The sequence below is a fragment of the Lynx rufus genome, unplaced genomic scaffold (assembly GCF_022079265.1).
Source record: "Lynx rufus isolate CCGP_SWC_20201006 ecotype Redwood Valley unplaced genomic scaffold, mLynRuf1.p SCAF_10, whole genome shotgun sequence".
NCBI classification, from domain to species: Eukaryota; Metazoa; Chordata; class Mammalia; order Carnivora; family Felidae; genus Lynx; species Lynx rufus.
Window position 1 is genome coordinate 32,143,572 of NW_025814824.1, and position 26,533 is coordinate 32,170,104.

A 26,533-nucleotide genomic window follows, 5' to 3' on the forward strand; every position below is an offset into this window, starting at 1 on the left:
ATGTAATGTGTATTAAAGCACTTAAAATTTTATAGCCAGTGGTTTATTGGCATTGATAACTTTGATTATTATCACAGCTTGTGAACCAGTCTCTAGCTGTTTTTAATCCTTGCAGTCCTTCCTCTAATATGGAGTCTGTGTTCTTTCAAAAATGCAAATCTGATTGTGTTAATTCCTTTGCTTCTCAGGTTTTATGTTGCCGTGCAAGGCCTTGCACAATATTTTTTTAGTTGATTTCTCCAGGTGCATTTCTTACCATTTTCCTCTTCATTTTCCCAAATACTCTACAGTCTAGCCAGATTAAATATCTTTCAGCTCCTTAAGTAAGTCCAGTTCTTTCTCTCCTCTGGGTTTTTATACTTGACACATTTTCTCTTTGAAACCTATTCGTCTTTGCTTAACTTTAGGATATTTATCCTTCAGGTTTTCACTTAACTGTGATTCCATCTGTGAAGCCTTTTTGGGTGGCCTCTCTATCCCTCAGCTATTTTAGATGTGCCTGTTATAGTACTTAATAGTTATTTAAGTGCTTAATATATGCTAGATGCTAACAAAGTGTTTTACATGGATTATTGTATTTAATCCTATGAGGTTAATAAGTGGAACCAGGCACTAAGGTTAAATATACCAGCCAAAATCTCTGCTAAGTAGTCTTAGCTACAAAACAAAATCATTAGAAAAGAGACTGGGAAGAACATGCTCAAAGTAATAATGAACTTTTTCATGTCATAATAAGTTTTTTCTTCTTAAGCTTTGGACTATTGCTGGTGTGGAGGGTTAAGTTAAGGAATGACATACTCAGAAGTACGGGCATTCCTCAGAGATAGTACAGGTTCCAGAACAGTCTGGTAAAGTAAATATCACAATAAGGCAAGTCAGATGAGCTTTTTTGTTTCTCAGTGCATATAAAATTTATGTTTACACATGATGCTGTAGCCTATTAAGTGTGCAAAATACTTTATTGCTAAAAATGCTAGCCATCATCTGAGTTTTCAGCAGGTCTTAATCACTGATCACAGATCACCCTGACAACATAATAATATTGAAAAAGTTTGAAATATTGTGAGAATTACCCAAATGTGACACAGAGACAGAAAGTGAGCAAATGCTATTGGAAAAATCACACCAATAGACTTGCTCGATGCGGTGTTGCCACAAAGCTTCAGTTTGTAAAAAATAAACAAAAAACCACACAGTATCTGCAAAGTGCAATAAAATGAAGTGTGCTTGTAATAACATTACAATTGGGTAGCTGGTGTTACTGTAAAGAATAGATTGTTTTCTTCCCTTTGGCCTATCCCCATCTGTTGGGAGGGTTGTTACTGTATTACCACAGAGGCTGTAAAGGTGGGTGGAGGGAAGGGATGTAACTTCTTCCTTTCACCCCCTTCCTCTGCCTTGCGTGGTCACAGCCTGAATTTTATCATCTGTAAACATATTTCCTCTAAAATCTCATATATTTTTCTTCCCTTTTGTTTCTGTGGACAGTATGTTCCTGCTTCTCTAAAATGCGAACCCTTCTGTCTGCTTTCACAGTTCCGTATCCCTTTGCCTTTTCAGGAACTTCATTCCTACGGTGAATTCCTCTCCCAGATTGCCATTGCTGGGTTATTCTCAGTATCCTATAATCTATTCAGTCACACACACACCCTTCCCTTGATCCCATTTCTTTGCTTCTTTTATGGCAAAGCTTCTCAAGAACTGTCTGCATTGGTAATTTCCATTTCCTCTCCTCCTGTTCATACTTCAGCTCTCCAACTGGACTTTCCTTCTCACAACTCCACTATATTTGTTTAAGTTAGGCTCACAGACACATTCCCTGTTGCCAAATCCATTGGTCCTGTCTAAGCCCTCTCTTACTTATACTTATCAGCTCTCTGTCTTTATAGATTTTATGATACCATATGACCTAATTTTCATCCTACTCCACTGGCCTTTCCTTCTTAATCTCTTGTTGGTTTTCTCATATCTACCAGATTTTGGAGTTTTCCAGAGCACTATTCACTTGCTTTTTGTTCTTCATGCTTGCTCCCTAGATGACCTCATCCTATCATGAGACTTTAAATATGAAGCTAATGGTTCTAAATTTTTGATATCTTCATAGCTAATCTTCCCTGGGCTCTGTATTCCTGTATTCATTCAATTGCTTACTTGACAAGTATCACAAAAGTAGTCCAGCTGGAGATCTTGATTTCCATAAACATACCCCCTAAAACCTTCCTCCTCCCTCAGTCCTCAGTAAATACTACAGTCATCCTGTCTACTTGCTCAGGCTTAAAAGCTAAACTTCATCTTTGATTCTCTCTTTGCCCTCCTTACATAGTCCACATCCAATTATACATGAGCAGATCTTGTCAGTCCTGCATAATCTTTCTCCACTCTCACCCTTCAGTCCAAACCAACATCTCTTCCCTGAACTGTATAATAAACACCCAACTTGTGTCCTTGCTTTCACAATGCTTACCAGGTGTCCTTTCTCCCATAGCAGCAGAATGATCTTACTAAGTCTGAATCTGTTCAAAGCCCCCTAGTGTCTTCCTTTTGCACTTAGAATAAAACTAAGCCCAATGCCATCAATGACCTGACCCCTGCCTGTTCTATAACCTCATTGCTTATCTCTGTGCAGTTCAGAGTTGACCTAAACTTCAGCTTCCCAACCTTCATGTTTTTCAAGGCATACCACTCCTTCTTATGCCTCGGGACTTTTATACTTAATGTCTTTTTGCCCGGAATGCCTTCCCTGGCTTCTTCTCAAAGGAGACCAACTGACTCCTTTGGTCTCAGCTGGAATATCACTTCAGAAACTACTCTATCTAAAGATACGTGCCATGTTTAATCAGTCTTAACATCCACATAACCCTGATGTATTTCCTTTATAGAACTTGTCACTTCCTGAAATTGTTTCATTATATGTACTAGTTTTCCTTAACTACTCTGTACAAACATTTTGATCACATTTATCCCCAGTATCAAAATAGTGCCTGACATAGGAGGTTCTGAGCAAACCTGATGAAGGAATGAAGGTTTGACCATCTTTTCTATGTCTCCAAATCATTTCACCTCTGAACTCATTTTCTCATCAGAAATAGTACCTGCTTTGCCCCTAAGATCTCTGATAAAATTAGTTGTAAAAGTTAGCACATCAGGTAAAATTAATTTTGGGAAACCTCCTGATTTCTCAGTTAGAAGGGATTCTACTTGGTATTATCTGTTGACTTCTACATTTTAATTTTTGCCTTGATTTTGCATCTGTATATCACAACTTAACTGATTTTCTCAGAATCAGTGACTGACTTACATTTTTCTTTCCTGTAGTACTAAACAAGATATCTCATAATTAGGCAATTAGAATTAACTGGTGGGCATCGGTGTCTTTTTTTCCCTATAGACCATATGGATAATTATGAAATGGAAAGTATAGGCACATTTAAGATTAATTAATGCAGGGAGAGGCCAGTTGATCTTTGTTAGGGTATTCCTCAAGTTTCCATTTCTTGCTGACATAGGAATAGCCCCATCTGATTCTATAGACATATTTATTTATACTTTGCTCTTTAGAAATGATTTAAGGTAGCTTATAATGATATATAAGTTATAGTAGGGTAACCAACTACAAATAGGCTAAAGAAAAAACAAGTATAGGGAATTAAAAAGAGCTAGGGATAAGGCTAATTAACATAAACAAGCATCCTTGAATCCTCTATATTTGCTGTGATAGACTATACGTTTTGACTTGGAGAGTTCTAATAACTAATTTAGATGGGAAGATGTATCAGTTGTATAGTTGAACAGTCTAGGATCATCTATTCTTGCTACTTTTGTTTTAATAATAGGAACTTCAAATGAGTAAATTCCATTCTCCAGGTTAGTGATAAGATCAGAGCGCATGCTGCCATTTGAATTGGACAGCTCTGGCTTTTGAACTGAATTTGAGATTCTATGATATTATAATCTTTCACATTCTTTTTTTTTTTTTTTTTATAATTTTTTTTTTTTTCCAACGTTTATTTATTTTTTGGGACAGAGAGAGACAGAGCATGAACGGGGGAGGGGCAGAGAGAGAGGGAGACACAGAATCCGAAACAGGCTCCAGGCTCTGAGCCATCAGCCCAGAGCCTGACGCGGGGCTCGAACTCACGGGCCGCGAGATCGTGACCTGGCTGAAGTCGGACGCTTAACCGACTGCGCCACCCAGGCGCCCCAATCTTTCACATTCTTTAAAGGAATGATAAGGGTTTTTTTTTTTCTGCTACCTTAACCATATAAATATTTTGAAAAGTTTAATACTAAAATGCCAGCTGAACATCTATATTATACACCAAGTATTACATCTTAAAACATTTTCTGACCTAGAAAGGCCATTCTGTTACTGGCTTTAATATGCTATATTAAAATTCCTTTCTCTTTTAAAGGTATTGTCCTTCCTGTAAAACTGATTCCAGTGAAGTTGTAAAGGCTGGTGAAAGACTCAAGATGAGTAAAAAGAAAGCAAAGATGCCATCAGCTAGTACTGAAAGCCGGAGAGACTGGGGCAGGGTAAGGAAGAAAGTCATCTTTCCTTCTTAGCTATAATGTTTTAACTGTAATGCAAGTTATAACTGATACCAACAGTAGTAGTGACATAAATTACATTTGCCGTATCAGAAATATTAAATAATTTTATTGTTTATTTGCTATAACTTAATTATGTGTTAATTAAATCATATAAATTATGTATTAATTATGCAGTTAGGTTTCTGTTTTGTTCTCATTTTATTTGACTTTAAGATTTGGCTTTAAGGGTTGACATAACCAATTTGTCAAACAACTTGTTCTATAACTTGTAGGGGATGGCCTGTGTTGGTCGCACTAGAGAATGTACTATTGTTCCTTCTAATCATTATGGACCTATTCCTGGGATTCCTGTTGGGTCAACATGGAGATTTAGAGTTCAGGTATGTTTTAAATTGATTTTGTTGAAAGGGTAAAGTTGTAAAAAATTGTAGCAGTGTCAGTATCTATTGATTATAAGTGGGCTAATCTAGGTTGTATCGCATGGCATTCAGTTGTTACAGTGAAAGATTCTCTATAGGATGGGTAGACTCTTCCACATAGTTTAACAGGTCCATACATCATGGAATTAGGCATCAGCTGTGCTTTTTTTAATCATTTTTACTGTTTTCTAGATATGATAGTTAACATTATTAAACTTTCTAGAGAATTTTTCTTGCTGAGAATTTAATATTTGAAATATTAGGGGTTTCTTTCTTTAAAATTTGTGGTAAGTTCTCATTTAATGTTATTGAAGTCCAAGAAAGCTCATTCCGGGTGTTTTGTTTGTAGCTTATCCTCCGGAATGAATGTTAAGTTGTTGGTCAAAGGAAGTGCCGGGTGATCCAATGATAAAATCACTTGTCACATCTTTTCCTGTTTTATTCATTTCTAATTTCTTTATTATAAAGGTAATTTTATCATTATAGAGATTTTAAAAGTTTTTTGTCCTCATTTTCTGTTTCTCAGGCACCACCACTTTGAAGTTTTAGCTGTTTCTTCTAGATTTACCTCCTTATTTCTAAGTAGCATGTTTATACTGCTTTTGTCTTTGTATTTTAGTTTTATTAACTTCTTTCTATGGTTGATGAGCATTAAGTTTAACACACTGTGTGTCTTCCCATGTTTGCAATGGTTATATTACAATTTTGGCTAAATACATATGCATGTTGTATAGTATGACTCAAATCTTTAAATACAGTAAAAAATACTACAAATAAATACAATATAATATAAATACAATAAAAAGTACACTTAGCATATTTTTAATTGCCTTGGGTTTTTGTTTGGTTCATTCTTTTTTTATATACCTATCACTAATTCATTCCCAAACTTTAAAAGCCCCCGTTAATACTGTCTCAGATGTGTTTGCAGTTATTAGCCTGAGCAGTTAGAAGAATGGATTTGCCATTTAGGAAGTGGGGAAGAATCAGAAGAGATTTATTGTCATCAGGATTGATGAGGTTGAGAATCAGGTGGTCCCATCTTCTGAAGTACCTGGTGTTTTCAAGGCTTACACTCAGGTTCTGAGGCTTTTATTAGCTTCTCACTGGCTTCTAATGTGTGTCTTTCCCTGCCCCACTGTGCACCGTCCAGGGAATTTGAGGAACCCAAAGTAACGCTGTTTTAGTGAGCCAAAATTGAAGATCTATGGGGAGAAGCAGTAGGCCATTGAAGTAGTAGAATAGCATGATTAAACTAACGAATTGGGTAGCATGTTTGGGTAACATTGAGTAGTTTTGGTTCAAACATTTGCTCTATGAAGGAGAAGCTGGAGAAGATAAGAGTTAAGGCTGGGAACATGCAGAAGAATGAAACTGGACCACTTTCTTACACCACACACAAACATAAATTAAAAATGGATGAAAGATCTAAATGTGAGACAGGAAACCATCAAAATCCTAGAAGAGAAAACAGGCAGCAACCTCTTTGACCTCAGCCATAGCAACTTCTTACTTGACATTTCTCCGGAGGCAAGGGAAATAAAAGCAAAAAATGGACTGTTGAGACCTCATCAAGATAAAAAGCTTCTACACAGCAAGGGACACAGTCAACAAAAGTAAAAGGCAAGCAACAGAATGGGAGAAGATATTTTTAAATGACACATCAGTTAAAGGGTTAGTATCCAAAATCTATAAAGAACTTACCAAACTCAGCACCCAAAAAAGAAATAGTCCAGTGAAGAAATGGGCAGAAGACATGAATAGACCCTTTTCCAAAGAAGACATCCAGGTGGCCAACAGACACATGAAAGATGCTCAACATCACTCATCATGAGGGAAATACAAACCAAAACCACATTGAGATACCATCTCATACCAGTTAGAGTGGCTAAATTTAACAACTCAGACAGCAACAGATGTTGGCAAGGATATAGAGAAAGGGGAACTTTCTTGCTCTGTTGGTCGGAATGCAAACTGGTGCAGTCACTCTGGAAAACAGTGTGGAGGTTCCTCAAAAAATTAAAAATAGAAGTACCCTGCGACTCAGCAGTAGCTCTACTAACAATTTATCCTGAGGGTACAAGAGTGCTGATTCATAAGGGCACATGTACCCCAGTGTTTATAACAGTGCTATCAACAATAGCCAAATTAGGAAAGAGCCCAAATCAACTGATGAATGGATTAAGAAGATGTGGTGTATGTATGTGTGTGTGTATATATATATACACACACAAACACGCACACACACACACATACACATACACACACACACACACACACACACACAATAGAATACTACTCAGCAATTTAAAAGAATGAAATCTTGCCATTTGCAACAATATGGATGGAACTGGAGGGTATTATGCTAAGTGAAATAAGTCAGTCAGAAATAGATATCATATGATTTTCACTCATATGTGGAATTTGAGAAACAGAAGAACATAGAGGAAGGGAAGAAAAATAAGTTACAGAGATAGAGGCAAACCATAAAAGACTCTTCAATACAGAGAACAAACTGAGGGTTGATGGGGTGGGGGGTTGAGGGGGCAGGAAAAATGGGAGATGGGCATTGAGGAGGGCACTTGTTGGGATGAGCACTGGGTGTTGTATGTAAGTGATCAATCACGGGAATCTAATCCTGAAGCCAAGACTACACTGTATACAGTGTTAGCTAACGTTGCGATAAATTACTTTAAAAAAAAAAAAAGTTAAGGCTGGGAAAGCAGATAGGAGCCAGATTGAGAGAGAGTAATGTGTAATACTTAATTTGGGCTTGGTATACAATAAGACCATTTAATATATTTTAAGCAGTTGAATATTAAAAGAATTGTTCTTAAAAGTATTTTCTGTTTGTGATCGGTAGAATGGGGTTTGAAGGGAAAAAACTGGAGGCAGTGAAAAAGGGGGGTTAATGACATTCATGACTCAAACTAAGATTATAGCAGAAGTAGAAAAGTAAAGACTTGAGAGATTTAGGAGATTGAGTCAGCAGTATTTGTGACCAAATGTGTTTTAAGAAGAGAGAAGAATGATGCAAAAATGACTCTTGCCTTTCTCATGTGGCTAGGGAGCAGTGCCATAATTAAAGACAAGAAATAAGGTGGGGAGGGATCTGGGCCACTGATAGCAAATTCTGTTTGACCCAAGTTGAGCTGGAATGACCGGTAGACATAAAATGATGATTATTTAATAATTATTTTGAAACTTGGAATTCTAGATCTGAGCAGTTTTAAGAGTCATCAGCTTAGTACCTAAGGGATATGTAGTTAGAAAGAAGTAAAGTCGGGGAGGAAAGATAGAACTCTGGGTGACATTCAGTTCTTAGTTGGAGGGTTTTAGGATCCAATAATACATACGAAAGCATTTTGTAAACATAACTATTCAAAGGTATTTTGAGACTCTCTTTATTTCATAGGTGAGCGAAGCGGGTGTCCATAGGCCCCATGTTGGTGGAATTCATGGTCGAAGTAATGATGGGGCTTATTCTCTTGTCCTTGCTGGTGGATTTGCGGATGAAGTAGTAAGTCATAATACAACCTTGTTCTTTAGAACCATTCTTAATCATTCAGTAAAATACAGAAGTTTTGTGTAGGGTGTATAAAACCCCATCTTTTATTAGCATAGTTTTTATGTTGAAGTGGTCACTTCTATATAAGTTATAAGAAAAGTCAATTGACAGTCTTCAATCTTTACAAGTGTTGATTTATGTATACATGTGGTTGCTGATTATTGCAATGAAAACATACTTTACAGAGCTCATTTTTTTTATTAAACTTTTTATTTTGGGATATTGCAGATTGACATGTAGCATTAGAAATACTACAGAGATCTCTGTGCTCTTTACGCATTTTCCTCCCAATGGTAACATCTTGCAAAACTGTAGTACAGTATCACAACCAGGATATTGACATATTGATACATTCAGGTCACTGAACATTTCCCTTAACCACAAGTATCCCTCCTTGTGCCCTTTGATAACCACACATACTGTATCTGCTCTCCCTCAACCCATCCCTAACCCCTGACAACCACTGATCTGTTCTCCATTCCTATAATTTTGTTGCTTCAAAGATTTTTATAATTGGGGTCATCTGGGCGTCTCAGCCCATTATGTGTTTGACTCTTGATTTTGGCTCAGGTTATGATCTCACAGTTGTGAGGCTGGGCTCCACACTGATAATGGAGCCTGCTTAAGATTCTCTCTCACTCTCCCTCTGCCCCTCCCCCATTTACATACTCTCACTCTCTCTCAAAAAAATAAATAAATAAATAATTTTTATGAGTGGAATCATACAGTATGTGACCTTTGGGAATGGTACTTTTTGCCCAGCATAATTCTCAAATTGTGGCATGTATTAATATTTTATTCCTTTTTTATTGCTGAGTAGTATTCCATGATATAGGTATAACACAGTTTGTTTAACCATTCACTCATTGAAGAACATTCAGGTTGTTATAGTGTTTGACTTTACAGATGACTGTGATAAATGTTTGAGTACAGGCTTTTGTTGTTTTTTGTTTTTTATAAACGTAACTCTTCATTTCTCTGTGATGAATGCCCAGAAATGTACTGTTGGGTTATATGGTAGTTGAACATTTAGTTTTTTAGGAAGCTGCCAAATTGTTTTCCAGAGGGATTATACTACTTTACATTCCTATTATCAGTGTGTAAGTGATTCAGTTTCTCTGCATTCTTACCAGCATTCAGTGTTGTTGCTTTATTTTACTTTAGCCATTCTGATACGTATGTAGTGAGATCTCATTGTGATTTTAGTTGACAGTTCCCAAATGGCTGATGATGTTAGGCATGATTTATTTGCTTTTTTGCTGTGTGTATAGCTTCCTTGGTGGTATATCTTCAGGTCGTTTGCCCATTTTTCTAATTGGGTCACGTTTGGTTTGCTGTTCATTAAATGTGTACTTTACATGTATTTTCTCCCATTCTGTTTCATTGGTTTGTTTTCATGGTATATTATAATGATGAATTAGAGTAGCTATGGAGAAGCCAAGATGTAGTATGCTTTCAGACAAAGGTAGAAAAGTTTGCCATTTTTCTGACTGGCAGATTTGGCAGTACATTTGCATTAGCATGGCAAAGGAAACTGAAAATGGAAATATTCAAGTTAAGTCTTTGAGTACTCTTTAACATGTATATTTTGAAGTTGTATTTTTCAGAAATACAAAGGGTGTTGTATAGTTTATTACAGTAGGCATTATTTTTTTTTAAGGCTCTGTAAGAAAACAAGCCAAGAGTAGAAACTCTTTAACATGTTTTTAGCATCGACCCAGTTGTGTTTGATCTGGAGTCTCACATTTGTGTGTGAGACTTGCCTAATTATTTTACCCCAGTGAACCTCAGTTTCCCCATGTGTAAAATAGAGAAAATAGTATCACCATTTTATATCAAAATAATTGATGTTAAATGAGGTAATTTATGTAATCTTGGAACATAACAAGAATTCAAATAATTGTATTGTCTATAGCAGATTATCTTAAATATATGAAACAAACATGTAAAGTTGAAAATGAGTGCTAATTGAATTCAGGTGGGTATTATTACTTCCCTTTTTCCCCATCTTTTGAATATAGTTACTAATCAAACATTAAACATTTGCAGTACTGATGAGCTCTCAATGATGTGTATTAAGCAGTTAAAGAATGTTAAATAATGTAAGAATATTTTAAGGCTAAAACACATAGGCTTAGTTCACCAACTAAGATGTATCTGGAGATGTTAATATATTTTATAAGCATTTTCAGTCTTTTCCTCTTTTATCATAGGCAGATCATATGTACAGAAATAGGTGGAGGAAACCTGAATAAGCTCTTTTTTTTTTTTTTTTTGGTTAGAAAATGATTTGTTTTGAAACCTTTAATTTAGTATAACATCCATGGAACCAGTGATCTTTGTTCTGTCCAGATGAATGGACATGAAACTACTGAATACCTGTTGATAAACTGGTTAATATTTTAGTCCAGTAACTTGACAATCAAATGCTAGTTTTAGTGCCCTTTGTGACCTCACTTAAGGAATGAGGATCCACAAAGCTGGTCTGCCTTTTAGTTGTCTTGAGAAGTAGTTTGCTTAGTGACAGGAACAGATTCTGGAACTAAACAGTTAGGGTTTGTGTCCTGGTGCCATCTCTTACTAGCTAAGTGACTTTAGGGAAGTTAATGAACCTCTTCCTCATCTATAAAACAAGGCTTTATGATACTTTACATCACAGGGTTGATGTGAGGGTAAAAAGAATCCATGTAAAATCTTAGCCTAACCACACACACACACACACACAGTAAGTGGAAATGAACCTCTTCCTCATCTATAAAATAAGGCTTTATGATACTTTACATCACAGGGTTGATGTGAGGGTAAAAAGAATCCATGTAAAATCTTAGCCTAACCACACACACACACACACACACACACACACACAGTAAGTGGAAATGAACCTCTTCCTCATCTATAAAATAAGGCTTTATGATACTTTACATCACAGGGTTGATGTGAGGGTAAAAAGAATCCATGTAAAATCTTAGCCTAACCACACACACACACACACACACACACACACACACACACACAGTAAGTGGAAGTGTTACCAGCAGTAGTGGTAGTATCCAGTTTTGCAAACATGTAAGGAGTATTAGAAGCGAGAAACTCACAGAAATTGCAACTGTATTCTATCTAAATAGCCTTGAATTAAGGAATCATCAAAGGTGTCTGAGAAAAGTTTAATGATGTTAACTATGCTTTAGGATATTTATCTGATAGTCTTTGGCGGGGGGTGTTGAGAAGATTTGAGATGAACTCCTTTTGCTTGATAAAGGTGATGGCAGGAATGGGAACATCCAGCTTATTGTGTTAGACAGCTGCTTTACAACTTGAAAAAAGAGTAGAGACTGGGAAATTGAGTCACTGTGGGGCAGTGGTATGTCCCCTCTATAAATGATGACTTCTTATGTGAGGGGTTCTCAGACAGCAGTCTTTAGGCTACTGGCTCACAGGGGTACATGGACTTAAAGATGTAATAAATTTGGGCTGATCATTTTTCCTTAGGAAAATTAGTCTGAACTAATACCGACTGAGCTCTGACAGTCTGACAATTCTTTTTTCCCCAGTGACAGTTAAAGTTTCTATTGGTGTGACGATTAAAGTAAGGATGAGTTAATGACATAGAATACAATATGAGGTAGAATAACTATTTTTACTTATTTGCTGCTTGAAAAATAATCAGAAATGTTTTTGTTCTTTTGTTTTAAACAGTACTGAGCTTAGATTGTCCCTATTCTCTCCTATTCCCCACTCCCTTTTCCTTTATAGCACTGCCACAATTCTAACTTCAAAAGTTGACAGAGTTGGGGTGCCTGGGTGGCTCAGTCAGTTCAGTGTCCAACTCCTGATTTTGGTTCAGGTCATGAGCCTTAGTCTTTAAGATATAGTCCTCAGTATTGGATCAACAAAAACTGAAGTCAAGGTTTTTAGACAGATAAGAACACTTACTAGACCATGAGATTTTGGGGGCACCTGGGTGGCTCAGTCAGTTAAGCATCCGACTTTAGCTCAGGTCATGATCTCACGGTTCATGAGTTAGAGCCCCGGGTCATGAGTTAGAGCCCGTGCAGGGCTCTGTGCTGACAGCTCAGAGCCTGGAGCCTGTTTCAAATTCTGTGTCTCCCTCTCTCTCTGCCCCTCCCCAGCTCACACTCTGTCTCTCTCCATCTCTCAAAAGTGAATAAACATTTAAAAAAAATTTTTTTTAAACATGAAATTTTAGTTTTGACTTTATCCAAAGGAAAAACAAGATGCAAAATAATTGACTTTTATTACAGACAAGGATTTAATAGAGAACACTTCATTATCTTGAGTTCAGTCTAAACTAATTAAAATCTTGCAATAAAGAAGTAACACTAATGGGTGGGGGAATGGGCAAGATGAGTGAAGAGTAGTAAGAGATAGAGTCTTCTAGTTATGGAATTACTAAGTCATGGGAATATAAAAGACAGCATAAATAATATAGTCAATGGTTATATTAGCATTGTATGGTGATAGATGGTAGCTACATTTGTGGTTAGCATAGAGTAATGTGTAATTTTGTTGAATCACTATGTTGGATGCCTGAGACTAATGTTACATTGTGTGTCAACTATAACAATAATAAAAAAAAAAAAGAACCACTATTTTGATAGTGCTAATAGAATTAATTTGTATACTGATACTCTTCTCAATTGATTTTGAGTACTGATTCAGATAGAAACTTAGTAATATCAATATAAATTTATAGCTATTACAGAGATATTTGTGGAGCTAGTTTATGTAATACCTACTTACTTTGGCATGTTTTTTTCACATTTACTAGATACTTTATACAGAATTTAGTTTTCAAATTCTTTTCCAATGTTCTTTTTAATGCTAGGTGATTTTTTTTTATCTCAGTGTGATTTGAGTGAACCTGTACAGCGTGAAATGTGGGGAACTTAGTATTCTGTAAGGATTTTAATTTTGAAATTTAACAGCAAACTTGGGTATGACATCGATTGCTGATGGGAAATCAGATACAGAGTATTTACTGAAATGATACTCTGTAAAAACCTACAAGCTAATATTGATGTTTATTTTAATACCGTTGAATTAAATGAAATAATATTCCCAGTCCATAAGACCTTATTTTCTAGCATTCTTTTTTTTAATTTTTTTAAATGTTTGTTTGTTTATAATGTTTATTTGTTTTTGAGAGAGACAGACAGACAGAACAAAAGCAGGGAAGGGGCAGAGAGAGAGGGAGACACAGAATCCGAAGCAGGCTCCAGGCTCTGAGTTGTCAGCACAGAGCCTGACCTGGGGCTCAAACTCACGAACCGCAGGATCACAACCTGAGCCAAAGCTGGCCGCTTACCCGACTGAGCCACCCAGGAGCCCCTGTTTTCTAACATTCTGTAGATTATTGGCTTATATGTATAGCATGAGAATAGCCACATTTAGAAGTATTGGAAGCTATAACTTTAAAATGATCAACTCGATAACTTGATATAACTTGAAGGTATACTACATACACCGCATTTAAATTTTGTCTGATTTTGGTATATACCTTGAGAGAACGTGTAAATTCATAACATCCTAACCAAGTGCTCTGACTGTAAAACAAGAATTAGTGAAATTATATTGGGCGTAGGTATCTTAATGTTGAAATTTTTCTCCTGTAGGACCGAGGTGATGAATTCACATACACTGGGAGTGGTGGTAAAAATCTTGCTGGTAATAAAAGAATTGGTGCACCATCAGCTGATCAAACATTAACAAACATGAACAGGTATTCTTTACTGTTAGAGTTTGTAAAGTCTATTTATTTGGGCTTTGTATAAAAGTTTGATTATATTAATATAATTTGTAAGTTATTCTGTAGGGCAGAATCTTAAATTGAGAGTTAAAAATCTAAATTTAAAATCCCATTATCTGATTATATAATTGTTTATAAGTGTTGTAACTTATTTCTTTATATTTTGTAAATAACATAATTCCCAGTCTTAATACATGTGCTTTACATTTTAAAACATGTTGAAACCTTTGAAGGAAGGGAATCTAATATAAGTGATATTGAGAACAAGGTGGCTTATCTACTACCTCATGGATCAAAGTTATGTTTTACCCAACACAGATTTGTCTTTTAAAGTAACAAACTTCTTTTTAGAGGAAACTCACCAATATGAAGTAGGTTTAAGATTGGGAGCCCACATTTGTGGGCATAAGTGAAATATCAGATAAACTTAAAGCTATACTCAAGGTGCTTTTAGGATTTATAATGTCTTTTAAGTGTTAGAATGTTTAGTTATAAGAGTGACCTTTTCTAACTAAATGCTTATAAAGCATTACAAAAGAGCCACCTTGTGCTGACCTTTGTTCTATAGAGGTATTAATGATATGCCAGCTTCCATGGGAGCAGAAAACTTGACGACTTCAAAATGTTTTAGTTCATAAATGCATGCTAATAGCAATAATAATAAAGTGACCCAGATCATCAGATAGCAACAACCACATTATAACTTGTCATAATTTTTAGATCAATTTCATAAAGTCAAAATTTTTGTATCCTATTGTTACGAGTGTTTTATGGATTATTGAGTAAAAATGAGTATTTTTCTTTGAATCTGAATCACTCGGTTTTAAGTAGTGTGCCCTTAATTTCTGATTACCGTGTGAAGTAAAGAATATACCAGTATGATTTCAAGAATTTGTTGCATACCAAATTACATAGTCTGTTTTTATGTCTTCCTTCTCTATTATTTCTGACAGTAGGATTATTTAACTGAACCAGCAGAGGAGACAGGTCAGATTTGCTGGTGAAAACATTCCTGAAGTAGGAGTCCAGTCCCTAGTTAGTCTTTTTCTAGCGAGAAAGCAGCTCTTTAGGAGGAATGATCTTAAAAGGAGTTAGAAATATTTTGATGTGTTTTTGTCAGTGAAAGTATATCTTGAATTTTTAAAAGTGCTTTTTTAAGTTGTCTCATCTGAAGATTATATTTACCCTTTAATAATAATGAGTTATTTTGCTTGAATGAGATTTGTTTCCTAACTACCTGCACTTGTAATGTAAATGGTAAATATTTTTCAAGCTTGTAAAGAATCTAAGTATAACCCTGTTTACCATTATGTTACAATCTCAGAAAATAATTGACAAGTTGTAAAAATGTTTGTATTTAAGAGAAGGTAGTGAAAATAAAATTCTGACTGAAAACAATTTAGGATTGACTTACCATAGGGACTCTGACATCCATTCAGTTAATTTATACATTAAGTTTTGAGTACACATTGTGATTATAAAGACCTCTTGAGCAAAGATACATATATGTTTCATAAACATGAAAACCAAGGTCAAAGACCCTTAGCTCTGACCCATATTACACTTTTTCCTGACTAGTGTATGGTCCAGTTTATTTTTCCTTCTCCACTAAGAGGGAGTTTGACCCTTGCTTCTTGCTTTGAGAAGGTTGTTCCTATTTCTTCTCAGCTCTTTCACTTTATGAAACTGAAGTGGGCAGCGAGGTATCCTGGCCTTCCTTTATCAGGGCAGTTAGAAACAACCAATTGAGCTGCAGACTAATGGTAAAGCCTTGTTTTGCATAGTTTGATCTTCTTGGAATCTCTTCACATACTTGAACAACCTACATACTTAATGTGAAAATAGAAGTGAGTTATTAATGCCAGTTAGTGGTGGCAGTTCTGACTAAAGGTCCTTGTAAGTACCAAACTATTCTGTTCATTAATGTGAAAATAGTACTTATTCTTTTCCTTGCTCTTTAAGAAGATGAAGTATGTATATCTCAATAGGCATTCCATAAATAAGATATAATACTAACACTAGAAGATTGGATACATTTTCTTCTACCTCCCAGAGATTTAATGCATCTCCCTTTGAGATTAGAAAAAAATAACTTGGTAAACTCCAACTATTTGACCACATTTATGAAAGTTTTTTTTTTTTTTTTTTTTTTAACAAAACACTGTATTTACTTAAACAATATAACTGTGATGAAGAGATTTGGGTAGATTAGACATTTCATCTTAGGTGAATTTCATTTGAAGCTGCATAAAAAGAATTATGCCCTGAAAAAGTATTTTGTATCATATCTGAATTTACCAAATTGGGTGTGTGTGTTTTTAACCTTACATGTTCTCAGTGGTGTCTTGTCACTTAAGTTAGGAAGTAGGTATCTCAGAGGAAGAATACTAATTTTAAATAGTTTCTGATTTGGTGGGAACTTTGGGGTTTTTTTGTTTGGTTTGGTTTTTTTTGTTGTTTTTGTTTTTTTGGCAGGACTAAGTTCTCCCAAGAAAGGTCTTCTAACATAACCTTACTGATTAATTACTACTAAGTGAGTACACATACTAAGGAAGCTTCAAGTAAATCAGGTGCTGCTTCTCACTCACTGTTCCTCCTTGTTCATGTGTCATCATAAAAATAGTGATCTGGAGGAGCCAAAAATCTTTATTATCATGATTTAGTGCAGGCATTTGATTGCTTCAGTTTTATTTAAACTTACCTTTTTACTAGAAATCTTTAAACGATAATTTCATATTAAAATTGTTCTTTAATAACTTTTAAACGGTAAGGAATCTCTATCATCTGGAATGTGGAAAGTAGACCTAGAAAGGTCATTTGTACCTTGCTGACAAATTTATTTTTCTGGATTTCTTTCTACATTATTCCAGCATTATACTTCACTCCCTCCCTTATCAAAAATAACTACTACAACAATCACTTGCTTTAGTGTCCAACTTTCTCCCTTCCCTCGTTATTTAAAAAAAAATTCCATGTATTTCTAGTTGTTTTCTATTATACGTGGCACAGATGTTATTACTTTCAGAAGAACCCTACAGGCTATCTGAGAACCAATCCCCTGGCTTGGGGGTGACATCAGAAAACTGATTTGTCTTCTCTGCTGGTGGGGGAAAGCATAATCCTATTATCTGGAATAATATGGAAAGAATCATAGAATCTTAACTATCAGGTAAGGCATAATTCACCTTTTAATTGAGCTAATAATGCGATTATATACTTAAAGATTACTTGGTATAAAGACTTTGTTTTATTTTTTAGGGCATTGGCCCTAAACTGTGATGCTCCATTGGATGATAAAATTGGAGCAGAGTCTCGGAATTGGAGAGCTGGTAAGCCAGTCAGAGTGATACGCAGTTTTAAAGGGAGGAAGATCAGCAAATATGCTCCTGAAGAAGGCAACAGATATGATGGCATTTATAAGGTGCTCTATCTGGCATGACATCTTGTTAGTCATTTTTCCTGGGCTTTCAAGACAGGGTTGCCACAGGGAACTACCCTACAGTGGGTGGGCTAAAGGAAGTAGTAGACCACCTTAGTTGGTATCTCTACTTTTTCTGGAAATGTAACAGATATACAAAGTGAGCTCCTAACCTTGATATTTTTTCTCTTAATGCTTATTTGAAGTCCATAAGGGCAGAGTTCTATTTTAGGTTAAGTTTTTTATAAGTATATATTCTCTGTGATAAAACTATTTAAATAACATGGGCATCATAGATACTCATTGTTATATCTTTCAGAATTATTTTAATTATAATAGATTTTCAGAGCCAAGCACATTATAATTGTTCAGATAGGTTGTATTGTTTTAAAAAATGGAGGCATTTACTGCCACCATTTTTATATCCTATTATGCGAGATTCTATTATTGAGCATAATCTTGTTAATATTTCAAACTTATAGCAATGGGTACTTATGTAGGAACTACCTTAATTAAAAATCAAGGTAAAAACAGTATTCTAGTGATTTTTTATTTACTATTCTTAAAGCAAGTATCTTTTGAAGTTGCATTCAGTTAAGTCAAGTGTACTTAGTTAAACTAGTAATGTGGCATTATGAATAAGTCTAAATATTAAATCTCAAACTAGTACCGAAATAATTATGATTTAGGTGGTGAAATACTGGCCAGAGATTTCATCAAGCCATGGATTCTTGGTTTGGCGCTACCTTTTAAGAAGAGATGATGTTGAACCTGCTCCTTGGACCTCAGAAGGAATAGAACGGTCAAGGAGACTATGTCTACGTTTACAGGTTCGATTACATTTGTCTAGGCTACCTGTATGCTCATAAAAACACACACCTCTGTAGTATCTTTGTGCCTTAACACTGGATACAGCTCACAGCAATTGATCAGTGGACTGTAAGGGGTGAGGAATGAAATCATTCAAGTATACAGAAGGAAAACAAATAAAAAGGTAGTAGCATTCTAGGTGTCAAACTGCTCTAAGACCAAGAATTGTGCTTGGGAAAAACCAAGCCTTCAATGAAAAGTAAAATAGTTGTAATTCAATTTGGAAATGACTTGAACAATGAAGGAGAGGGATACATAAAATTAATATAGAGAAGACCTTAAGAAGGGAAGTTTATCATAGAGGGCACAGGGGGTGTGTCTCTGGTAGGGGAAGGGGGAGGTGGCTTATAGAGTGGTCTGCTTCTCCTACCCTTCTCACTTTTCCTCACCCCTTTTTTCTCTTCCCCCTCAAAGCTGCTTCCCTGTCCTGTCACCACCTTTAGTGCTTTGCCTTTTTTTTTCCCCTTTGCCCATGTTCAGCTGTTAACCCATATAAGACTTTGTTGGTTTTGTATGCATAATGGATGGTATGGCTACATTCCCCCGTCCACTGCCTATGCACCCTAGACTTTGTCCCTGACACTGACTTCAGAGCATGGTTTGAGTTCATCTTCCATCATTCCCCATTGTTGTGCTTCCTGTAAAGACTACCAGCTTTTCATTTCCCCTGGCTCTGCCCACACTGCATGTGTAGGGGCTGAACTATGGGCAAGTGTCTGACCACCCAGGCAGGTGAGTGTGTGTTTTCTAGTGCAAGTCTGTGTCTGTTTTTGTTTTCTTTTTAAACTTGTAGAATTGATTGTTTAAATGAGACCCATCAGCTGAGAAAATAACTGCCAATATTCTTTTTATAACAATATAAAAAAATAACTTGTTAAATCCATTTTCAAAAGAATTTTTCAGATTCATTGTTCAGCAGAGCAATGCTCTAGATAGGTTAGATTTGAAACTAAGCAGAAGCATGTAAGCTCATCTACTATGATTAAGTTAAAAACATCATTGATGGGGCCTGAAACATGTTGAGCTTTAAATATCAGTGTTATCAACAAAGCATGTTCTCCCCATAAGGGTAGCCGGTAAAACACAAATAGGTAGAATTTTATTCCTTAAAGTCTAACCTTTAGCTGATAAAGAATTCAGTAATTTAGTGTCTTTAGGTCCTCTAAAAGCCCCTGTGCCCCACCTTATTTTGGGAGATAAGAAATTTGACCCTTAATGTTGTGGGTGGGTTTGTTTTGTTTTGTTTTTTAAAGATTGGCTCCACAATTGAGTGTACTACCATCTCTATGAGTACCATATTGTGCTGTGTGGTTGATCTCACTTACCTTCATATCTAGATTCTTTAATTTCTTCCTCACACTTTTCAAGCCACCTAGTCAAACCTCCTGAAAACTTGTCTTTCCTCTTTTAGATCTGAAACTAAGATTATTATTTTATAAAATGGAATGTTTAACAGTCAAAACTGCATGGTTTTACACTGAATTGGGGATTTTAATAGTCTTCTGTCCTTTAAATGTTTGTTTCCTTTATATAAAGTCTTTCAGTTTAGGGAAAATACAGACTCTTACCCCACCTCCCCTTTTTTAATTTCTCAGCAGCATCTAGAACCCCTTTTCTCTGTGAAACTTAAATCTATATTGTACTTTTTCCCCCAACAGTATCCAGTAGGTTACCCTTCAGATAAGGAAGGGAAGAAGACTAAAGGACAGTCAAAGAAGCAGGCTAGTGGAGCCTCAAAAAGGCCAACTACAGATGGTAGGTAATGATTGCAAACATAAGTCCTAAAATCATAGTTTCTAATAAAGAAAAATATTAAGAGAAAAATTTGAGAAACTCATAAGAAATTAAAAGCAAAGTGAAGGATTTTTTGGGGGTGGTGGGGGGCTTTCTGTGTATTTTAATAGTGTCAGAGCCAAAATAGCAGCAAACGTAGTATTCTAAACTCCATCGGAAGTTAGATGCTGCTGTGTGTAGGTTATCTTCATGCTAAACATTAACTGGTACCAGTTAACTCTTAGGTCTCATAGTTGTGCTTAGAACCGCTAGTAAACCTGCTTATGTATTTTTAAATAAATCTAGATGATTGTCCAAGTGCCTCCAAAGTGTTAAAAACATCAGATTCAGCAGAAGCAGTTGAGGCTTTCCAACTAACCCCTCAACAACAACATCTAATCAGAGAAGATCACCAAAACCAGAAGCTATGGGATGAAGTGCTTGCATCTCTTGTGGAAGGTCCAGTATGTAAAGATTTTTTAAATAATAATGTTTTATTATTGACATGATGAAAAATAATTTTCCTTTGCAAGTCAGTCAAAACTTGACGTTTTTATGTAATCATCTCATCCAGTGTCACTTTCAGAAATAATCTAAGGTAATACTTAAATGCTCTTAGGTGGATTTTAGGCCTCTTAGTTGTTGGTTTTGACCTCTTTGTGCCTGAACTTAATCATTTATGTTGAAGGCACTATTCATGGGAAGAATTTTCAGTTGTGTAAACACACTTAATTTAAAACTCATCAGGAAATTTTTTGCTATAGTTCAAAGTTATCTGATGATGGCATAAGTCTTAAGCAATGCAGCACATGTTTAACCTGTTTGTAAAATAAACCAGTATTGATTTATTTAAATACTTTATATGTTTTGGATTTTTTTCCCCATTTTTGGTAATCATGAAATTTTAAAGTGAAAAGAAATTACAACTGATGTGTGTGGATTTTGTGTTAAGCTGTGTTTTGCAAACGAGGCTTCCTTATCAAATCCTAAAAGCTGGAGTTTTCAAATGTGAATTGGCTATTCTTTGTTCGCTTGCTTTTATTTATGTCTTAATTTATTTTGCTTAAAATTAGAATATTCTGTTTATTAGATATTAACCCCTTGTCAGGTGTAACATAATTACTTCTCTGCATTTTTTCCTCTGTGCAGCTATTGTGAGTGAACCTTAGTATCTTCTCTTGAAGTTTTATCCTGTCATCTTCTACTAATTTTCTTCTTTCCAATGCTCCTTTTATTTCTGTCAGTGTGTTAGCCAGAATTTCTCATATGTCTGAAATCGGGTTAGTTAAGATCTATCTTTCTATCTAAATTTAGAACTCTGAATTTTTGTGTTGCTTTTTGTTTGAGAAATAGTCATCAATATTAAGGAAGAATGTTCCCTGATACAATTTTTAAATATTTATTTCTATTTGTGTGTGTGTGTGTGTATACATATTTTTTTTCAGATTTCATTTTTAAGTAATCTCTGTACCCAGCACGAGGATTGAACTCAGAACCCTGAGATCTACCCTGGCTCTACCGATTGAGCCAGCCAGACGCCTTACTTATTTTTTAACTTATTTTTGAGTAATACCCAAAAATGGGGCTCAAACTCATGACACCAAGATCAAGACGCTCATGCTCTACAGACTGAGGCAGCCAGATGCCCCTAATTTTTAAAGTTTTAGAAATGGGTGAAATTTATCAAATACCCTTTAGGAGTCATCATTTCCTTTGCTTATGTATGTGATAATGGGTTATTCTTGGTAAAATGAAGCTTACGTGTTTGGAGGACAGAAGGAAAGTGATTGAGCTCTGTGTGAAGTGTTACTTGCTTTTTAGCCAAGAGACCCAGACATAGTGAGAGTCTGACCCTGGTAGGTCATTTTCACTTAGAGAAAGTAAGGTGCAGCAAACAGTTATTGATCATAGTCTAAATATTCTCTAGTTGGAGGGGTACAGCTGGTGGTTAGGTGGATAACGTGGGTGAGTTCCAGCTGTGGGTGGGCAGGAGACAAAGTAGCAGATACAGGTGGAGGAAAAAGCTACCTGAGTGTACATGGAAGTTCTCTTGCATATCTATTGACTGGTTTGGATGTGTGTATTGGGCTTCAGTGTAAGACTGCTAATATGTGTATACTGTTTATCAATTAAAAAAAATTATTGAAGTGATTGAGTCCTGTGAGACTTGGCAATTGTATGCAAACCAAGAATACTTGTGAGTTCTTTCAATGTAACTTTAATATGAAATAAAGTCAATAATTGACAGTTCTCAAGCCACAATTTTAAAAAAGGTGGGAGCACCTGGGTGGCTCAGTTGGTTAAGCATCTGACTCTTGGTTTCACTCAGGTCAAGATCTTGCATTTTTGTGGGTTCCAGCCCCTCATAAGGCTTCACACTGACAGTATGGAGCCTGCTTGGTATTCTGTCTCCTCTCTCTGCCCCTCCTCTCTCTCTCGCTCTTTCTCTCTCTCTCTCTCTCTCTCTCTCTCAAAATAAACTTAAAAAAAAAAGACAAAATTGTATCCAGTAGGTTATCCTCTGTTGGCAGGATCTTGCATGCCTGGGTGAGATGATTATGAGCTTGCTGCTATTGATTACTCTGGATGTGTATGTACTATTGTTGTGAACAGCTTTTATGCCCATTCTCTTCAGATAAGCCAGGAACACATTTATTAAGCCAGAAAAACCAAGTGTTGGCCATTGGTGGCTTTAACATAAGTGCATATGTTATGTATATGTGAGTATATTTTTATCCCAATACCTTCCCAAGGCCCTCCATGATCTGGCATGGGCCCTCTCAGGCCCAAACGCTTCAGCCATATTTAAACACGCTCTGTGCTATTTAAACATGCTCAGCCTGTCCCTTATCCTAGGCCCTTAGACCCATACTATCTCTCTGACTAGAAAATTCTTTACACCTTCATGTCGCTCACTCCTTCTTTCCTGTAAGTCTCTGCAAAGTACAGGTCTTCACAAAGGTCTTCCCTGGCTACGCTTTCTAAAACCAGCCACTCTTTTACTCTCTTGCTTTAGTTTGCTTTGTTTGCTCAGTTATTACTATCTGAAATTGATTTTATAAAGTTCCATGAAAGGAGAGACTTTGCATTTTTGTCACCACGATGCAGATGAGTACCTAGCCCATTGTAGGAATTTGAAATATCTTAGTACATATTACAAGCATCATGGAGATGCCAGGGAAATTAGCAGTCATTAACAAAGTAGTTTGTTGTGTGTTGGGGGGTGTACTTGGTATTAAAGTTTGAGTTTTTTCCGTATCTCCTCCCATTTTATTCTTCCAGTATATTGTATAATATTTTGTTACTAATTCACTTGACTTTTATAATGTCAATAAATAAGTTAGTTTCAAGATATAACTTTGAAATGGGATCTTTGGTTTAATTTTAACTTGAAACTCCTGTAAATTCTACTTTTTTATTGACAGAAAAAAACATAAAATATTTTCCCATATTACCAGAAATAACAGAAGATTAGCCTGTGACTATTCAAAACTCTACTTACCTTTCTAGTTTAAAAGAAATAGTTGGGTAAAATGGAACCAGTAATCGCTTTTTTTTTTTTTTTTTTATATGAAGTTTATTGACAAATTGGTTTCCATACAACACCCAGTGCTCATCCCAAAAGGTGCCCTCCTCAATACCCATCACCCACCCGCCCCTCCCTCCCACCCCCCATCAACCCTCAGTTTGTTCTCAGTTTTTAACAGTCTCTTATGCTTTGGCTCTCTCCCACTCTAACGTCCTTTTTTTTTTTTTTTTTTCCTTCCCCTCCCCCATGGGTTCCTGTTAAGTTTCTCAGGATCCACATAAGAGTGAAACCATATGGTATCTGTCTTTCTCTGTATGGCTTATTTCACTTAGCATCACACTCTCCAGTTCCATCCACGTTGCTACAAAAGGCCATATTTCATTTTTTCTCATTGCCACGTAGTATTCCATTGTGTATATAAACCACAATTTCTTTATCCATTCATCAGTTGATGGACATTTAGGCTCTTTCCATAATTTGGCTATTGTTGAGAGTGCTGCTATGAACATTGGGGTACAAGTGCCCCTATGCATCAGTACTCCTGTATCCCTTGGGTAGATTCCTAGCAGTGCTATTGCTGGGTCATAGGGTAGGTCTATTTTTAATTTTCTGAGGAACCTCCACACTGTTTTCCAAAGCGGCTGCACCAATTTGCATTCCCACCAACAGTGCAAGAGGGTTCCCGTTTCTCCACATCCTCTCCAGCATCTATAGTCTCCTGATTTGTTCATTTTGGCCACTCTGACTGGCGTGAGGTGATACCTGAGTGTGGTTTTGATTTGTATTTCCCTGATAAGGAGCGACGCTGAACATCTTTTCATGTGCCTGTTGGCCATCTGGATGTCTTCTTTAGAGAAGTGTCTATTCATGTCTTCTGCCCATTTCTTCACTGGGTTATTTGTTTTTCGTGTGTGGAGTTTGGTGAGCTCTTTATAGATTTTAGATACTAGCCCTTTGTCCGATATGTCATTTGCAAATATCTTTTCCCATTCCGTTGGTTGCCTTTTAGTTTTGTTGGTTGTTTCCTTTGCTGTGCAGAAGCTTTTTATCTTCATAAGGTCCCAGTAATTCACTTTTGCTTTTAATTCCCTTGCCTTTGGGGATGTGTCGAGTAAGAGATTGCTACGGCTGAGGTCAGAGAGGTCTTTTCCTGCTTTCTCCTCTAAGGTTCTGATGGTTTCCTGTCTCACATTTAGGTCCTTTATCCATTTTGAGTTTATTTTTGTAAATGGTGTGAGAAAGTGGTCTAGTTTCAACCTTCTGCATGTTGCTGTCCAGTTCTCCCAGCACCATTTGTTAAAGAGGCTGTCTTTTTTCCATTGGATGTTCTTTCCTGCTTTGTCAAAGATGAGTTGGCCATATGTTTGTGGGTCTAGTTCTGGGGTTTCTATTCTATTCCATTAGTCTGTGTGTCTGTTTTTGTGCCAATACCATGCTGTCTTGATGATGACAGCTTTGTAGTAGAGGCTGAAGTCTGGGATTGTGATGCCTCCTGCTTTGGTCTTCTTCTTCAAAATTCCTTTGGCTATTCGGGGCCTTTTGTGGTTCCATATGAATTTTAGGATTGCTTGTTCTAGTTTCGAGAAGAATGCTGGTGCAATTTTGATTGGGATTGCATTGAATGTGTAGATAGCTTTGGGTAGTATTGACATTTTGACAATATTTATTTTTCCAATCCATGAGCAGGGAATGTCTTTCCATTTCTTTAAATCTTCTTCAATTGCCTTCATAAACTTTCTATAGTTTTCAGCATACAGATCCTTTACATCTTTGGTTAGATTTATTCCTAGGTATTTTATGCTTCTTGGTGCAATTGTGAATGGGATCAGTTTCTTTATTTGTCTTTCTGTTGCTTCATTGTTAGTGTATAAGAATGCAACTGATTTCTGTACATTGATTTTGTATCCTGCAACTTTGCTGAATTCATGTATCAGTTCTAGCAGACTTTTGGTGGAGTCTATCGGATTTTCCATGTATAATATCATGTCATCTGCAAAAAGCAAAAGCTTGACTTCATCTTTGCCAATTTTGATGCCTTTGATTTTCTTGTGCTGTCTGATTGCTGATGCTACAACTTCCAGCACTATGTTAAACAACAACGGTGAGAGTGGGCATCCCTGTCATGTTCCTGATCTCAGGAAAAAAGCTCTCAGTTTTTCCCCGTTGAGGATGATGTTAGCTGTGGGCTTTTCATAAATGGCTTTTATGATCTTTAAGTATGTTCCTTCTATCCCGACTTTCTCAAGGGTTTTTATTAAGAAAGGGTGCTGGATTTTGTCAAAGGCCTTTTCTGCATCGATTGACAGGATCATATGGTTCTTCTCTTTTTTTTTGTTAATATGATGGATCACGTTGATTGATTTGCGAATGTTGAACCAGCCCTGCATCCCAGGAATGAATCCCACTTGATCATGGTGAATAATTCTTTTTATATGCTGTTGAATTCGATTTGCTAGTATCTTATTGAGAATTTTTGCATCCATATTCATCAGGGATATTGGCCTGTAGTTCTCTTTTTTTACTGGGTCTCTGTCTGGTTTAGGAATCAAAGTAATACTGGCTTCATAGAATGAGTCTGGAAGTTTTCCTTCCCTTTCTATTTCTTGGAATAGCTTGAGAAGGATAGGTATTATCT

General features: G+C 36.2%; 1 protein-coding gene across 2 annotated transcripts in view; it reads left to right on the plus strand.

Annotated features, from left to right (window-relative positions):
- The window catches only part of UHRF2 (ubiquitin like with PHD and ring finger domains 2), a 101,132-nt gene that overhangs the window by 59,587 nt on the left and 15,012 nt on the right, over positions 1-26,533 (plus strand). For both annotated transcript variants that reach the window (XM_047103333.1, XM_047103328.1), the window contains exons 7-14: positions 4,413-4,536; positions 4,827-4,934; positions 8,389-8,493; positions 14,175-14,281; positions 17,567-17,729; positions 18,416-18,556; positions 20,255-20,351; positions 20,676-20,833. In XM_047103333.1, coding sequence (XP_046959289.1) covers positions 4,413-4,536; positions 4,827-4,934; positions 8,389-8,493; positions 14,175-14,281; positions 17,567-17,729; positions 18,416-18,556; positions 20,255-20,351; positions 20,676-20,833 — 1,003 coding nt within the window. The remainder of the gene's footprint in view (positions 1-4,412; positions 4,537-4,826; positions 4,935-8,388; positions 8,494-14,174; positions 14,282-17,566; positions 17,730-18,415; positions 18,557-20,254; positions 20,352-20,675; positions 20,834-26,533) is intronic.